Raw genomic sequence first — 17,900 nt, 5'->3', positions numbered from 1 at the left:
GATTACCAGAAAGTATGAGGTGCATGAAGCTGTGGCGTTGCTTTTGGAATCCAGCGGGGAATGGATGCCTGCTTTAGAGTTGTTTCTGGAGCATGAAATGGTCGATGCTGCTGTCAGTTTGTGTATACAAGGCGTAGAGCATTTATCGCCTGTGGTAAGGGTTGAAACATCAACATACTTTTTTGCTATTTTTGTTTCTCCGCGTATACTTAATTTCTACAAAGGTATACAAAATTTCGCTTACCTAAAATTAATGAACTATCGAACATCAGTCTATTATTTAATAAAATGAACAATAAGTTTGTTGCCTACCTCTTTTAAGGTCTCTACTAAAGGTAAACCAATTTAGGAAATAGTTTGTGCCCATTCTGCTATAAAGTTGTCTGGTAGTTTATCTGTATGTCTGTATCACTCATTTATCCATATTTGCTGAGGCAATTTTCTTTCCCTCGGCTGTTTTTGTTTTTTTGAAACCATCTTCCAGGTAATATTGGTCCACATTCTTCTCATATTCTCTTTCACTCTTTCCTCTCTCTAAACAAGTGGCAACCTCTCCTCTATTTTTTCCTCCATTCCATCATCATCATCCAGCCTTCTGCATCCAAAGTTGAGCGTAGACCTCCCCTAATTTCTTCCAGTTCTATCGGTCTCGGGGTTCCTGCAACCAATTCCCAGCAACCCTTTTGATGTCGTCTGTCCATGGTGTTGGTTCCATATCCTTTTCTATATCTTCTATCCCTGGTCTCTCTCTCTCTCGCTATCAGTCCTTGTAGATGATCCACCTATGGAGTCTCTCCTTTGCAAGATCTCATTCCTCCAGTTCTTCATGCTGTTTCTGAGGAAGAGGAGACGTGTACTCCTCTTGATTTGCCACAGTTTTCTCTGGTGTCGGTGACAGCAACGTTCGTAAACCGCCTGGTGTTCTTCAGTTTAACTGTTTGCCCTTCACTGTGGGGAGATGGAATAGATAAAGCGTGGATAAGGAGTAGGTGATGGTTTCTGAGTGTACTCGGAGTTCCAGTCTGATGTATCTATGTGTATCTTGGTCGTTGACCATTTGGTGACTGTGATCTATATATACCGCAGACTTGGAAGATACCAGTGAGGACCAGGGGGCTTTTAAATTTTCGTCAGGGATTGGTACAATCAGATGAAGGTTTTATTATTTAGTAAGGACCAAGACAATTACTCTGCCGTCCACCACGTCAAGGTCATTCCACAGCCTAGGAAGGCCTTTGATATAGCGATATCTTTTCGCAGCAAAGGGTTCTGCAACATTTCATCAAGACAAATAGTTTACAATAACAGTTTTTTTTGTTTAGATTCCCAGTCGCTGTGGTTAAAATTGCTCCAAACTCGGAATAGCATCTCAGGATTATCACTCAGGCATCTCCTACACGCAGCTGCTCCACACGTACCTCCTGCACAGATGCTCAACTTGGTATCGAACGCCAGTTTTGGAGATGTGAGGGGATTGGTGCAAGGCATATTAAATGATTATGCGTATGACATTAATATGCTTACAACCACGTTTAAGTTGTTAGGTAAAGATTTGCATTTAGGTGAGTAAACACATAAAAAAAACAATGTGCCGCCACTGGTACGCACGGCCTAAAACCATATCGTACAAAAGTACAAGTCAACAGAAATATCTGATACAGCCAAGGTCAAACCAAGAAACTTCGAAAACTTTGGTTACGCGACGTTGTCAGATCAATGGGGTTTCAAAGCTTTATCGGATTTTTAGTTGTTACTGGTTTCACAGTAGAGATGTTGAAAAATTATCTATTCGTTACAAAGTACTCATTACTTACGAATACCGAAAGTAACGATTACTATCCAGAGAGGCAAATCGTTACTTTGATTACTCTGATTACTTCGTACCAATCGTATCAGAGCGAGTAACGACTATTGTATCTACTTTGATTATTTTCTTACTTCGTACCAATCGTATCAGAGCGAGTAACGACTATTGTATCTACAACCAGTACACTTGATTACTTTCTACAGATCGTATCCCAGCGAGTAACGGACGGGACCGGTATTTTACGAGTGTTATCGAATATCGTTATCGGTATGAAGCAGTTTAAGGGTGTGAGCCTCAGAGCCTCACACTGTGAGGGTGAGGAGAAGATAGAAGATGAAACAGAGGGAGGTAATGGAGGTAAAATATGTAATGTATGTCATTAACAAAGATCGAATGCGAGCACCCTATATTTTTATCTAGATCTATATCTATACCTATTGGGACCGTGCAAGTTCGGAAAAGCGACACCTGGTTTCTTCGCTCTGCACTTTTATTCGCACTTTTAATTATATTGGCCAATCATATGGCCCTGGTTACTGGATAATTGTCAAGGCCATAGTCCAAAAAAAAATAAGAAGAAAAAATAAGATTTAGGTTATGTTATTAAAACGTAAACAATTGTATGTAGTAAATAAAATTAGTTATTAAAATGCAGTACTGCAAGCAAAATGCAATTAATTTAATTTACCTTTATATAATAATTGCATATCATATCAATATTGTGGAGCAATATATAATTTTTCTTCTTAAATGGCAATAGGTATGAAATGTACGTCAATTTGACAATTTCAATTGACAATATGAATTATTTAAGAAAGTTGCAATATTTCTCCGCTATTCGCGCACGATCGTTTCGCGTATCCCTTCCAAGTACTTGCACACCACGAATACAAAATACCTACCTACTGAGAAATACGATTTTCCATATGATTACCGGTACTCAAATACAAAAGTAATCAAAGTAACGAATACTGTAAATGATTACGTTATACAAAAGTAACAATTTGTAACGAATACTCGAAAGTAACTATGTATAATCAATGTCACTATTTCACAGTAAAATTTCTGATGATTGTGCACTGATAGTGCCCTATTTTTCACGGCACTTGTAATACTCATGTTTATTAACACATTAACCGCCACACTAAAAATTTTTGTTTGTGCCGTCAGGCTCTACGTGCAAAATCTCAATGTTAATGTAAATTATAGTTAATTCACTGAGCGCCTGGGCCAAACAAGGCGCGAGTTAAATACAACTCGCGTGGCGTTCAAGGTGTTAATAGTTATTTATGTACCAAGTCAGTAAAGTGACTCTTTATCGAACGAGTCTTGATATTACGAGAAGAGCGAGCGTAGCGAGCGAGGCTAGTAACAGACGAGGTCGATAAAGAGTCTTTACTGATGTGGTGCATACAAAATTTTATCGCCAACATAATTTCATTGGAAATCAACTTGGAATTTGAATTCTGATGATTCGCACCTTAAAGTTGACTACGTAAGAGTTTGGGCTCTGTAATTATTTAAAAATAATATAAAATTTATAATATAAATTGAATAAAAATCTGTCGTTTATTTAACTTCTTTAAAATCTCATTATAACACTACACAATTTTTTAAATTTGATTATCTTCATTATTTCATAAAATTAATCATCTTTAATTTTAATAATCCCTGACTGAAAAACTGGAAAATGAAGTATTGACAGCTTGGATAATGCCAAAATTTATTTTATTTACAATTTCACTTTCTACAATAATTTGATATTGCTTTTAACACTTACTTGCAATTTACAATTTAAGAAGTTTTTAAATTTTAGACGTCATAATAATTTCATGACAGTGATGACAGATAACTTTTACAAGATGGCCGCTTTCGATTTTTAATCGATAGTTATCAATATTGAATAATTACTAAATCCGTAAAGTTTTAATTTATTTTATATGAATATATTTACAAAATACTACAGAATTTCACTTTTTGACATAAATTTAATTCATAATAACACAAATTGTGTATATATTTTTAATAATTAAAGTAAATAAATTTTAGTTCACTCAAATTCTCGCCATTCGATTACTGCCATCGACCACTTACATTCAATCTGGGTTAATTTGATTAATCGCGGCAGGTAAAATAAAATTCTTCTTTCAGTACAATAAATTGCTACTTTACTGCCGCAAATGAGGGCAAATGAGTACAATAATGAATAACTTTAGTGACGGTTGGCGATAAAAAATATTAAATGTATTCTAAATAAACAACTATTCGACGATTTTATCTGGCAATGTCACAAAACCACTGATTTGCACAATGCATTTTAAATGAATGTTTAACTCTTTGCACCAACGCGTTCAACTGAATCCCCCCTCCTTGATTTGCTACCTAACTGACCTATGCGGTTTCTGATTTTTTTTTGTACATACTACACTTGGTAGACGATTTTGTTAAATGGTACTTTTATTTCTAGGTTTAGTGAAAGTCCTGTCGTCAAAAGGCAGAGGAACAGCAGTGTCCAATCTCGTATGCACACTGTGTCAAAAAATACTCCTGTACAGAAAAGAACTCGACAGCAATGAATCGTTCTACGTATGGAACTGCGGTCATTGTTTCCATTCCGCGTGTATTAAGGGTGCTGAAGTAAACGATGCTTGTCCTCAATGTAGACATAAGGGAGCTATGTTACCAAAAATCAAGAGACTTACGAATAAGGAAGATGATAATAGAGTCAATCATCAGAGTAGACCAGACCTCGAAGGTCATTTTTGATTAAATTATTGAAATTTTAGCTAAACAATTCTGTTATTAAATAATGGAAAGTCTATTTATATTTATAGTGTAGGAAACAGAGGTTGAACCTTGCAAAATGGACACAAGTCGGGTTTTATTTTTTTTCTGGTAGATCAAGGGGTGCTTATTATAAGACTAACTTTTTCTGAAAAAATTTCGCCCCGGAACCCCCTTTTTCACCCCTTTCAAGGGGGTAATTTGTGGTTTTTGCGAAACGTAGCCCTTCCTGTACCTTTTACAAAAAATTTTTTTTATAGAAATATGAAGAGGACTATATTTTCTATGATTTATTTCCAGACAGCATATGTCTATCATCCACCGTTTAGCGGGGGTGGCGCCCCAAAGTTGACAAGTTTTTAAAAAAGATGTGTTTAAAAAAAATATATTTTTCCCTAACTGTAACGGAAATTAAGAAAGTGTCCTGCGACAATTTTTCACAAATAAGTGACTGATTTTTTGGTATAGGTTTCACTTAAGGGTAATTGCCCTATTTTTAATTACAGGGTGTTACATTTTAAAAAACCCCTTTTTATACCATCTGAACCGTTTATGCTAGAGTAAAAAGACTTTCAGCGATTACCCATGTACTGGTACTATTTACAAATTTATATAATACACCCCCATTTTTTCCCCGGAAGCACCCCAAAAAAAAGAAGAATTAATAAATAAAGTGATTCTCTTGGAATCCTTCACACACAATGCCCTTTATTAATATGCTTCATATATAATTTTGTGCACGTTATTATTACCCATGCATGGACACCAAAAGCGATTTCCTAGTGCAACCCCTGTAGCCAAAAATAAATAAATAAAATGGGGGTTGAAATTTTTTTTTGTTTTTTGATTTTTGATCCATATGGGCATAAGCTTCATCAATTCTGCTTTTCAAAAATATATACGGTTATTGCAACATTCTTGCGGAAACCACCCCTATCCTTGAAAATATACTGCAGAAACTACCCCTATCCCTTGGCGAGCATGTTTTTACGATTTTCTCATTACCTATGCATTATTTTTAAACAAAACTTATATAAGGTTAAAGACCGCTATTAACTCTAAAAATTAGGTCCTATTCATTTTTTTCGTATAAGCAACCGTTACGGCACAGTGGCGCCGTAAACTTCGTGATATGCTTTGGCGGGCTCCAGTTTTTGTTTTTCATTTCGTCACTTGTTTGTTTTATTGATAAAGTACTTCTGTAAAATAAAACAACACAGTGTAAGCTACAAATTATGACCTATACACATTTTATATTCTTTGCCCCCCAAAGCCACAGTGGTGGCCCAAAATCAATTTTTGCCTATTTTCGCCACCTACACGCATTTTATTTCATTAATGCTACCTTAATAGCACAATATTCACCCTTAAGTGGTCGCTAAGCAGTGGAGGATCCAGGGAGGGGTGATGGGGGCGATCACCCCCCCTCTCACACAAAGAGTGATATTATATTTAAAGATTATAAAAATATTCATTTATTTTTATAGAAATTTAGCCAATTGGCACGCCCCTTAACGATGCTGGATCCGCCACTGTCGCTAAAACATAAAAAGGACGCCATCATTATAAAAATAATAAAATAAGTATTTCTATAAAAATAAATGAATATTTTTATAATCTTTAAATATAATATCACTTTTGGTTTTAGGGGGGGTGATCGCCCCCATCACCCCTCCCTGGATTTGCCACTGCTTAGCGACCACTTAAGGGTGAATATTGTGCTATTAAGGTAGCATTAATGAAATAAAATGCGTGTAGGTGGCGAAAATATGCAAAAATTGATTTTGGGCCACCACTGTGGCTTTGGGGGGCAAAGAATGTAAAATGTGTATAGGTCATAATTTGTAGCTTACACTGTGTTGTTTTATTTTACATAAGTACTTTATCAATAAAACAAACAAGTGACGAAATAAAAAACAAAAACTGGAGCCCGCCAAGCATATCACGAAGTTTACGGCGCTACTGTGCCGTAACGGTTGCTTATACGAAAAAAATGAATAGAACCTAATTTTTAGAGTAAATAGTGGTCTTTAACCTTGTATAAGTTTTGTTTAAAAATAATGCACAAGTAATGAGGAAATCGTAAAAACATGCTCGCCAAGGGATAGGGGTAGTTTCTGCAGTATATTTTCAAGGATAGGGGTGGTTTCCGCAGGAATGTTGCAATAACCATATATATTTTTGAAAAGCACTGTTGATGAAGCAAATGCCCGTATGGTTCAAACAGCAAAAAACAAAAAATAAGTTTCAACCCCCATTTTATTTATTTATTTTTGGCTACAGGGGTTGCAGTAGGAAATTGCTTTTGGTGTCCATGCATGGGTAATAATAACGTGCACAAAATGATATATGAAGCATATTAATAAAGGGCATTGTGTGTGAAGGATTTCAAGAAAATCACTTTATTTATTAATTCTTCTTTTTTTTTTGGGTGGTTCCGAGGAAAAAATGGGGGTAAATTATACAAATTTGTAAATAGCACCAGTACGTGGGTAATCGCTGAAAGCCTTTTTACTCTAGCATAAACGGTTCAGATGGTATAAAAAGGGATTTTTTAAAATGTAACACCCTGTAATTAAAAATAGGCCAATTACCCTTAAGTGAAACCTATACCAAAAAATCAGTCACTTAGTTGTGAATAATTGTCGCAGGATTTCTTCCTAATTTCCGTTACAGTTAGGGAAAAATATATTTTTTTTTAAAACATCTTTTTTAAAAACTTGTCAACTTTGGGGCGCCACCCCCGCTAAACGGTGGATGATAGACATATGCTGTCGGGAAATAAATCATAGAAAATATAGTCCTCTTCATATTTATATAAAAAAATTTTTTTGTAAAAGGTACAGGAAGGGCTACGTTCCGCAAAAACCACAAATTACCCCCTTTAAAGGGGTGAAAAAGGGGGTTCCGGAACGAAATTTTTTCAGAAAATGTTAGTCTTATAATAAGCACCCCTTGATCTACCAGAAAAAAAATAAAACCGGACTTATGTCCATTTTGCAAGGTTCAACCTCTGTTTCCTACACTATTATTATTTTAAATATTTTATTAAATTTATATTTGCACCAGTTGTTTTCATTTTGAAACCCCCTTTTAGAAAGATTTCCGAAGTGGAAATCCAAACTTCTAAATAAATGTCAAAATAGTTATCGATAACCTGATTCATGGGCTAAGCGCACCAGGAATCTGCGCTTCCAAATGTGACAGAAGCCTTGAATAGTACAAGAACGCCTTTATTAGAGGCTGTCATAGGCTTCCCTCCGCTGGAATTATATATTTCGGTGGTAGCCTTTATGACCATACTAAGACTCCTCAAAGCAAACTACAAACAATACCCGGAGGCTGAATTATTTATTGAATAGCCACACAAATGCTGGGTACTGGGACTATACTTGAGGAATCGATCTTTACGATGAACTCAGATATGAAACCAGAACTAATCTTCAATAAGAAGATAACACAATTATGCCATCTAGAGAACAAAAAGTCCCAAATTAGTCCAGTTTCTTTGTGGATTCCTATTCAAAAAGCGTCCCCTTTAACCCTTAAATGCCCAATCGGGGTCACTATGGGACCCCAGACATACATTTTTGGCTATAATATCTTTATTTGAAACATTTGGCAACCGCGCAATCAGGTATTTGTGTGGACGTGTCTCCTACGTTTTCTGTTAGTATACCACGAACATTCGTGAGGTGCAGTGGTCTGTAAGAGAGATTTAGATAAGTGGGGTCTCGCTGTGACCCCGATTGGGCATTTAGAGGCACCAGAATATTTTTATTATTTTTAACATTTTTCGTCAGTTTACATTGAAAAATGGACCGTAAGAGAATGAAAATGACAATAACCCTAATAGCACAAGGACGTCCATTGGACGTCCTTCACGGACTTTAGGGACGTCCATTGGATGTCCGTTTTCGTCCGAGGAACGTCCTTTATACATCCTATTTTGGTCCAAATGTCGCGCTACCGAACGTCCATCTAAGGTCCGAGGGGACGTATATTGGACCTTAATCGGACGTAATTTGGACCTTGATCGGACGTCCTAGGGGACGTAAATTGGACCTTAATCGGACGTAAATTGGACCTTAATCAGACGTAAATTGGACCTTAATAGGACATAAATTGGACCTTAATCGGACGTAAATTGGACCTTAATCGGACGTAAATTGGACCTTAATAGGACGTAAATTGGACCTTAATGGGACGTAAATGGGACCTTAATCGGACGTAAATTGGACCTTAACCGGACGTAAATTGGACCTTAATAGGACGTAAATTGGACCTTAATCGGACGTAAATGGGACCTTAATCGGACGTAAATTGGACCTTAATCGGACGTAAATTGAACCTTAATCGGACGTAAATTGGACCTTAATAGGACGTAAATTGGACCTTAATCGGACGTAAATGGGACCTTAATCGGACGTAAATTGGACCTTAATCGGAAGTAAATTGGACCTTAACCGGACGTCCTAGGGGACGTGAATTGGACATTAACAGGACGTCCAATTTTGGTCCAAATGCCACGTTGCCAAACGTCCAATGGAGGTCCACTTAACATCCGAAGAGACGTTCGGTGGACGTCAATTGGGCCTTCATAGGACGTCCCAGTTTGGTCCAATGTCTTGCTGCTGAACATCCATCTAATGTCGTGGGAAATAAAAAATATATTTTTTAAGGAACTTATATTACATCTTATATTAAATTACAATTATTGGATATTACATTATTTACATTAAATTACAATACACTTCTCCAAGAAATTAACGCACCACCTTAAATATGGGGTATTAAACCTTAAACAAATGGTTCCGTATGTACAGGCTCACTCATTACTATAGAGAGCGATGTGATATAATATATATTACAGTATAGCTCCCCGTGCATGACAAGCATAAGGAGGTACTTAACCTATAGCCTAGGGCCTAGGCTAGAATATTATAAAAAAATCACTTAGATGCAACAACAGGTTTAGGAAATTCGAGACATCAAAAATGCCCAATTTTTAAGGTGGTGCGTAATCGGCTGTATATACAGGGTGTAACAAAAATACAGGTCATAAATTAAATCACATATTCTGGGACCAAAAATAGTTCGAATGAACCTAACTTACCTTAGTACAAATATGCACATAAAAAAAGTTACAGCCCTTTGAAATTACAAAATGAAAATCGATTTTTTCGATTATATCGAAAACTATTAGCGATTTTTTATTGAAAATGGACATGTGGCAGTATTATGGCAGGAATATCTTAAACAAAAATTATGGTGAAATTTGTGCACCCCATAAAAATTTTATGGGGGTTTTGATCCCTTAGATCCTCCCAAACTTTTGTGTACGTTCCAATTCAATTTTATTATTGTGGTAGTTACCATTAGTTAAATTCAATATTTTTGTTTCTTAGTATTTTTCAGATAAGGAAGTTTTTATCGAGTTGCGACTTCTTTTTTAACATGTCTACATAAAAATTTTATGGGGGTTTTGTTCCTTTAAACCCCCCAAATGTTTGTGTACGTTCCAATTAAACTATTACTGAGGTACCATTAGTTAAACAGAATGTTTTTAAAACTTTTTTGCCTCTTTGTATTTTTTCGATAAGGTACATTTTATCGAGATCTGGCTTCTTTTTTAATATGGTTCAAAATATACCTAAAAATGTAAAGCATAAATAAGTCTGCATATTATTACCAAGTCTCCATAATCGTACTTAACCATATACAAATATGTGGTGGATTTGACAAATATTCAAAATATTTCGATAAAAATTGACTTTTCGAAAAAGCAATAAGAGGCAAAAAAGTTTTTAAAACGTTGTGTTTAAATGGTACTACAATAATAATTAAATTGAAACGTGCACAAAAGTTTGGGGGGGTTTAAAGGAACAAAACCCCCATAAAATTTTTATGGGGTGTCCAAATTTTACTATAGTTTTTTCGTAAGATAGTTGCAGCCAAAGGGCTGCAACTTTTCTTGTGTGTACATTTGTACTAAGGTAAGTTAGGTCCAGTCAAACTATTTTTGGTCCCAGAATATGTGATTAAATTTATGACCTGTATTTTTGTTACACCCTGTATATATCTACATACTTCGTCTAATTTACTAACTGTTGTGCGTCATCCGCGTCGTAGTCTGTGAGGTCACATGATACCAACACGACATATTTAGGCGGTAGGTGTGTTCTTTTTTAGAATCACTTTGCTGAGTACACTGGAAATACAGACTCTAGACATATTTTATTATATACGCGTAGAAATAATATTTGAAGATTTCTATTAATGTTAACCTAAAGAAATACACAATAATATGTTTCATTTAATTTGTATAAATGGATTATAAAGCGTTTTTATGAAGCAGATTTGTTCGGATCACACTGTAACTGTAATCGAACGAAGGTGACATTTTAGAATAAATTGGTAACATTTATTTGACAGTTGTGGTGATGACACTTCATATTTGTTTATATTCTTTACTATGAGTATCTGTTTTATTTATTATATTTACTGTCTTTATTATTTACTTTACTATAAAAAGATCCTCTACTATAAAAATATAAATTTCACCTAATTTTATAACGACTTGGAATAATCATCGAGGTATCTGACAACTTTTTTAGTTGTTATTGTAGACATACTTATACAAAGAAACCTACCGGCTTTTTGCCAAGAGTTCGGAGCCGTTTTTTAATTATTAACAATGCAGTGCAAAAACGCTTGCACTGCAAATCTTAAAAGATTATAACTTAATTCTTGTTCTCTATTTCTTAAGTTTTTACTTATTTACATTGAATATTAATTTGTTTTGTTGTATAATCCACGTTTACAATAATTATGTGATATATTTTATTTAAAATGGGTTCAGGATCTTTTTATACTTTGGCAACTATGTCAACTTAGATCTCTGGCGTAGATAATGACGTGCAACAGTAAGTAAATTAGATGGACTGTAGGTTATATTTGGTTCTTGGGACATCAAAGTATATTTTTTAGACATTCCCTGGATATAGTCACAGATGTGACATACCTCCGATTTGTTTTTTCATGAGTCTTGTAAGAGAGACTAAAAACTTTTTTTATAGTCACCTCCTGTTTTCATATATTTTTTGACATGTTTTGTAGTAAATTCAACTATCTATTTACTACAAAACATGTCAAAATTTACATGTGAAAGCAGATGATCCTAAAAATGGTTTTTCGTCTCCTACAAAATTCATGAAAAAGCAGATAGGAGAATTATTGTACATTACAATTCTCTGATGTTTGGGAAAAAGGGCTTAAGTCAGAATTGCACATCGATAATGTTTTGATGATTTCTACAGTACTGTAGTAGATTCTACTGTACATACAGTTTACATCTACAACAGTTTTTTTCTGGTCCAGAAATCATCAAAACATTATCAATGTGCAATTCTGACTTAAGTCCTTTTTGCCAAACATAAAAAACAATCTGGTCATAACTGACCAATGAGCAATTTTAATTTAACCTAAATTACTACTGTTTCTTAAAATGAAGAGCTTACCCCATAGCGTCTCTTATCTAATCTAACAAGATCGTGCACTATTCTAACATACACAGGCACAGCACACAAGCACTATGCTCCGTTTTTCACTATCACCTATCACTCAAACTAGTTCAAAAGGCTTTGTCCTCTTCAATCTTCTAGTTTGCCCAGTAGTATCGAGGAGCTGGATTTCCTCGATATTCTTGAACTTATGAAGTTGTTCAGTTGCTCGTGACTTCCTGCTATCTTCTTGATATTTGTTGATAAAGTAATAACTTATTATGCATGGACAATGTGGACTTTCTTCCAACTAGCCAATACACTTTTTATATCTCTCTTTTGCCTTTCATAGCCACAAGGCTATACATTTCCTTCTTGGTTTTTTTTGTAGACCACTTTCAGCTGATTCTAAAAAAAATTAAAATGAACGGTAATTTTTCTATTCTTTACAATTAAAAATCAAAAGAAGTAGATACTATTTACAGGTAATAATATGCATGCATAAATGATTCGTTTCATAAAGAATAAAGAAAATTGAAAACGGATTTTATAATACTTACAAAATTGTTTAAACAAGAGATCCAGCCAGAGCCCAGAGCAAAAACTAGTAGACAGTACAGCAAAAAAGCCACTAATTTCTTCCATTTCCCACACCCCCTTATCGATGCATTTTTTTCCAATCAAAATTTTTACTAAATTTTTAGGTTATCGGTTATAACGAAAATGAAATATATGAAATGTGATGACCAATGACCACGCGACGCTACATAGATATTCGCGCGGCAAATTTGAAAATGAACGCAAATTGAACAGTAAATGGCCTCTCTTAAGGCGCGTTCCAAGTGACATGAAAACCGTCCTTCGTACTGCCCTCGTCATGCGCATTATAAAAAATGCGTTCCAAGCGAACATGAACGATGATTGGTATCGTACACCGTGTTGTTCCAAGCGATCCATGTACCGCTTCGAAATCGGTAACTGAACGGCCCTTTTGATACATGCCTTCAAGCAGAAACTATTTGTACTGACTTGCGCAGTTAGGATTGTTTTCATTTTTACTGGTCACTGCTATGAGATCAGCTGATGATTCAATAATAGAATAATCCACAATTTACGCTATTAGTACCTGTGAATCTTGATTTCTGTTTAAATAATTATTAATTCTTTTTTTTTCAAATTAATCTTATAAAAATGGATAATTTATTATTTTCTTTTTTCATAGAAGACAACGATTTAATGTCAGATATCGATTCTGGGGAAGGTTTTGAAGCTGAAGTGACGTTTAATGAACATGTTAAGTCCACTTTACATCAACAATAAATTGAACAAGAAATTGACAAAGTTATTTAAGGTCAAATTTGGCTTATACAAAACACAATTCTACATCCAATTTTGCCGTGAATAAAAAGAAAATTGACAAAATAAAACATATCCAATTGTTCTATTTCATCAAATTATTTCACTTTCTTTTACAAACCATACATTTTGTACTCGTCAAATTTGGTATTGAATAACTTTGTCAATTTCTTATTCAATTTATTGTTGATGTAAAGTGGACATTAGAAATATTAATTTCTAACATCTAGCAAACTACTACAAGTGGTACTGGTACTCGCACTAAATGGCTCAAGCGCAACTCGAACTTGAAATGGTACGGTACACGAATTCGTTCCAAGAGGGTTATGTACCGGTAATCGGATCGAGATCGAAAGAAAACCGTTCAAGGGCGATTCTGCGCATTAAAACAGTCCAATCGATTTCGTGGCGGTTCAAGGGATCGTACAAATGTGTCGCCTTGGAACGAACCTTTAAAATCTTGTAATGGAAAATTTTACCCCTCCAGGAAGACATTTATATCTTGTGGTAACTTTCCACCCATAATTTAATCAGATAGATGTTCACGGAATAGAACGGTAGTACCTACATTCCTGGAATGTTTTGTGTTGTTAGGATTAAACTTTTATTTTATTTATTCTTGAATATTTCCTATTGTTAAACATTGTAACCAATAATTTACAAATAAGATTTTCATTACATTACATAAAATCAAAAACATGTTTTGGATATTAAACTATAGTTTATAATTGTAATAATTGTATATACAATTTTGAATTAAGATTTAATCTTTTCGATTTAAACTACAGTAAAACCTGTGTTACCGGCCCCCTGCAAACACCGGCCACCTGTACTAACGGCCAGTTTAAAAATTCCCCAAACCAATTACAGTAAAACTTGTCAGTAACGGCCACTAAAAATGAAAAAGCTATTGGCCGATATAGAAAGGTGACCGGTATTGCCAGTTTTTGTAGTCTAGATATAATTGGTTTGAGGAATTTTTAAACTGGCCGTTAGTACAGGTGGCCAGTAACACAAGTTTTACTGTATATCTAGACTACAAAAACTGGCAATAACGGCCACCTTTCTATATCGGCCAATAGTTCTTTCATTTTAGTGGCCGTTACTGACAGGTTTGACTGTATTTCATTAACGTAAAATTAACGCCTAAGTTAATATTTTATTGAATTATTTTGCTATTTGATCCCGTAATTGGTATAATGTGTCCAATATAATATATAAGCGTTCATAAAACGTCCAGTATGGACGTCCAAAGGACGTTCAACGTCGGACGTCCAAAGGATGTCCATATTTATTCCGTCCGAAGGACGTCCAACGTCGGACGTCCAAAGGACGTCCATATTTATTCCTTCCGAAGGACGTCCAACATGGGACGTCCAAAGGACGTCCATATTTATTCCTTCCGAAGGACGTCCAACATGGGACGTCCAAAGGACGTCCGTTTATAGTCCATGGACGTAAGGACCAAAAATGGACCTATTTTGGACGTCCAAAGGACGTCGTGTGCTATTAGGGAAGCGACCAAGAACATGAAAAAATTATCCGAAATATAGAAGAAGGGATATCAGACTCCGATTTCGACTATGAGATTACCGACGAATCAGATAGCGAAGAGCAAGATGTTTTTGAGGAAAATGTTTCGGAAACTGAGGACAATTTAGAAGTCAACAGTGACGAGGAATCAGATGCAGAACCTACCGAAGTGGACGATAATATTAGTGAGGTTAGTGGTCCAACATATACATCCAAATCTGGAATGCAGTGGAATAGCCTACCTTTCGTGAGATCCAAGAGGCAACAAAAAAATATTATAAATGTACATCCAGGCTTAACAAACTATAGTAAAAATTCCAACACGTTTTTAGACTATTTCAATTTATTTTTGACCGAAGAGATGAAGAATGTCATATGCCTTCATACTAATGAAGAAGCTGTTAGGCGTTATCAAGAGTGGAACGAAAAACATCCGAATAACAAAAAAGAGTGGACGGTACTTACCAACAATGAACTGGATAGCTTTTTAGGAGCACTTATCAAAGCTGGTGCTTTAAGGTGTGGGAAAGAATCGACACGAGAGATATGGTCTACAGACACCTCAATACGCCGGTCATTTTTTACAGCCGCATTAGCTAGGAACCGATTTGAAGAATTATCGAGTTTCTTGAGGTTTGATGACAAAGTGACCAGGGTGGAGCGGAAGGAACAGGATAAGTTAGCGGCGATACGAGTAATTTGGGACATGTTCGTCTCTAACTGTGACAAAGCCTTTGAACCATACGAACATATAACCGTTGACGAACAGTTAGTGAGTTTTAGAGGAAAGTGTCCTTTTAGACAATATATAAAATCAAAACCTTGCCGCTATGGGATAAAAATTTGGGCTGCCGCGGATGTTAAAACATCTTATTTATCAAAACTTCAGGTGTACCTTGGAAAACTACCAGGTGGTACAATAGAGAAAAATCAGGGATTTCGTGTTGTGAAAGATCTGGTGGAACCATATCATGGCAGTTGGAGAGGAATTACAACTGACAACTTTTTTACCAGTGTTCCTCTTGCTCAATATCTTTTATCTAAAAACCTTACTTTACTTGGGACCGTCCGCAAAAATAAACCTGATACACCACCACAACTAAGTTTGACAAAAAGACCTGCGGAGTCGTCAATATTTGCTTTTACTAAAGAATTAGCTATGGTTTCGTACATACCTAAAATACACAGGATGGTACATCTTCTTTCAAGTCAACACGATAGTGATATAATTTGTCAAGACTCTCAAAACAAACCCTTGATGATTTTAGACTATAATAATACCAAGGGTGGTGTTGATAATGCCGACAAACTGATTAGGGAATATTCCTGTAAAAGAAGAACTGCTCGTTGGCCATTCAGGCTCTTTATGAATATTATAGACATATGTGCACTAAATGCCTATATTTTATACATTGAAAAAAATCCTGATTGGAAGAAAAATAATTTTTCACGAAGACGTATTTTCCTGTTACAATTAGGGGCTGAGCTTGCTCGAAACAACATGGAAAAAAGAGCGAAATATATAAAACATAAAGCCTATGTAAAATCTGCTCTAAAAGATTGTGGCATACCAATGGTAAACCCAACTACCGAAGTTGCAACTCAATCCGTCCATTCAGCTAAGAAACGTGCTCGTTGTTACCAGTGTCCGCGAAACTGTGACAGAAAAGTGAATAGCGTTTGCTCTTTTTGCAAAAAATTTATATGCCAGGTGCACAGAAAAGAAGAAAAAACTATTGTATGTAAAAATTGCAACTAAAAGTTATATGCTTATATTATTATTTAATTTTAATTTTGTTCGAATTGAAAATAATTTGTTTCTAGAAAAGCCGTTAATTTTGTATGAAAAATAAATAAAAATTATTCAAATATGCTTAAAATTATTTTTAACCGTGTTTTCCTTTTAGTCAGTGCTAAATGACGTTACTAAATTGAAAATTTTAGTGGGGTCCTAGGAGACCCCACATGGGCATTTATGGTTATTTTCATATCACGGGCATTTAAGGGTTAAACAAATCTGAAGGGTGCCGGCCGGAATTTTTGGGCAGAAATTGTTTGAACAATCTTTTTTAAACAAATACAAAAGATCACTTTTTTGCTATGGAACATATTTTTTAGGTTTTATTGGCCATTCTAAACAAGAAAGGTATCCTATGACTTTTCTCAAAAATTGATAGTTTTCGAGTTATAGGTGATTTAAAATCTGAAAAATGCGAAAATAGGCATTTTCAAAGATTAAAAACTCATATTTAAATTAGTATTTTTGAGGTTACCAAGTATTTGAATTGTAGTTAAAACATTCATTTTTAAGATTATGCAGACTGATCGGGTCTAACTTCCATTTATACCATTGTTATTTAATTGTTAATTATGCGTGTCCATCCGATTTTTTGAAGTTATACTTCTTTAGGCGCGATTGAGAGTAAAATTTCATAATACTGCGCGCATGCGCACACAGACAGGCGTCTAGTGGCTAAATCTTTCTAGTTATGTATAAATATATCAGTGCAAGAAAAGGTGTGAAAAGAATATATTAGTGTTTTTAATAAATATATTATAATTTTTGTGTCTTTGGATTTCTCTTCCTCGGGAGTAAGATGAATATTATTAAAACATTTTATTGTATATTTATTATACTTCACCTTGTCTGTTTGTTACCGTGAATTGTCATTAGGCACGTCCGAACCAATACAGACACAGTCCTCGTAGCGTATTTGGTATAGCATTCGGCCAGAGATCGAGAGTTCTTGAGTTCGAATCCAGTGCAACCCTATATTTTTTTTATTTTTTTTAAAGCGGTAAGCACAAAATTCGTTTGGTGTTTATAAAAAATTAAAACAAACTGTTTAAAGTACATTTATTTTTAAGAAATCATATAATAGAAGTATAACTTCTTACGTGCGTACAAAGTACACACA

The 17,900-nt window shown here is 35.0% G+C and overlaps 1 protein-coding gene across 2 annotated transcripts in view; it reads left to right on the top strand.

Annotated features, from left to right (window-relative positions):
* LOC114329314 (vacuolar protein sorting-associated protein 8 homolog) overlaps positions 1-4,885 on the top strand; it is a 53,380-nt gene extending 48,495 nt beyond the window's left edge. Inside the window, exons 11-12 of one of the 2 annotated variants that reach the window (XM_028278360.2) lie at positions 1,323-1,562; positions 4,275-4,883. In XM_028278360.2, coding sequence (XP_028134161.1) covers positions 1,323-1,562; positions 4,275-4,573 — 539 coding nt within the window. In that variant the 3' untranslated portion in view covers positions 4,574-4,883. Of the gene's footprint in view, positions 1-1,322; positions 1,563-4,274 lie in introns of both variants that reach the window. The other variant, XM_028278371.2, reaches the window with a different exon arrangement.
* The last annotated feature ends 13,015 nt before the right edge of the window (positions 4,886-17,900 follow it).

This window comes from Diabrotica virgifera, chromosome 7, assembly GCF_917563875.1.
Source record: "Diabrotica virgifera virgifera chromosome 7, PGI_DIABVI_V3a".
Lineage (NCBI taxonomy): Eukaryota > Metazoa > Arthropoda > Insecta > Coleoptera > Chrysomelidae > Diabrotica > Diabrotica virgifera.
This window is presented reverse-complemented; position numbering and strand designations above follow the sequence as displayed.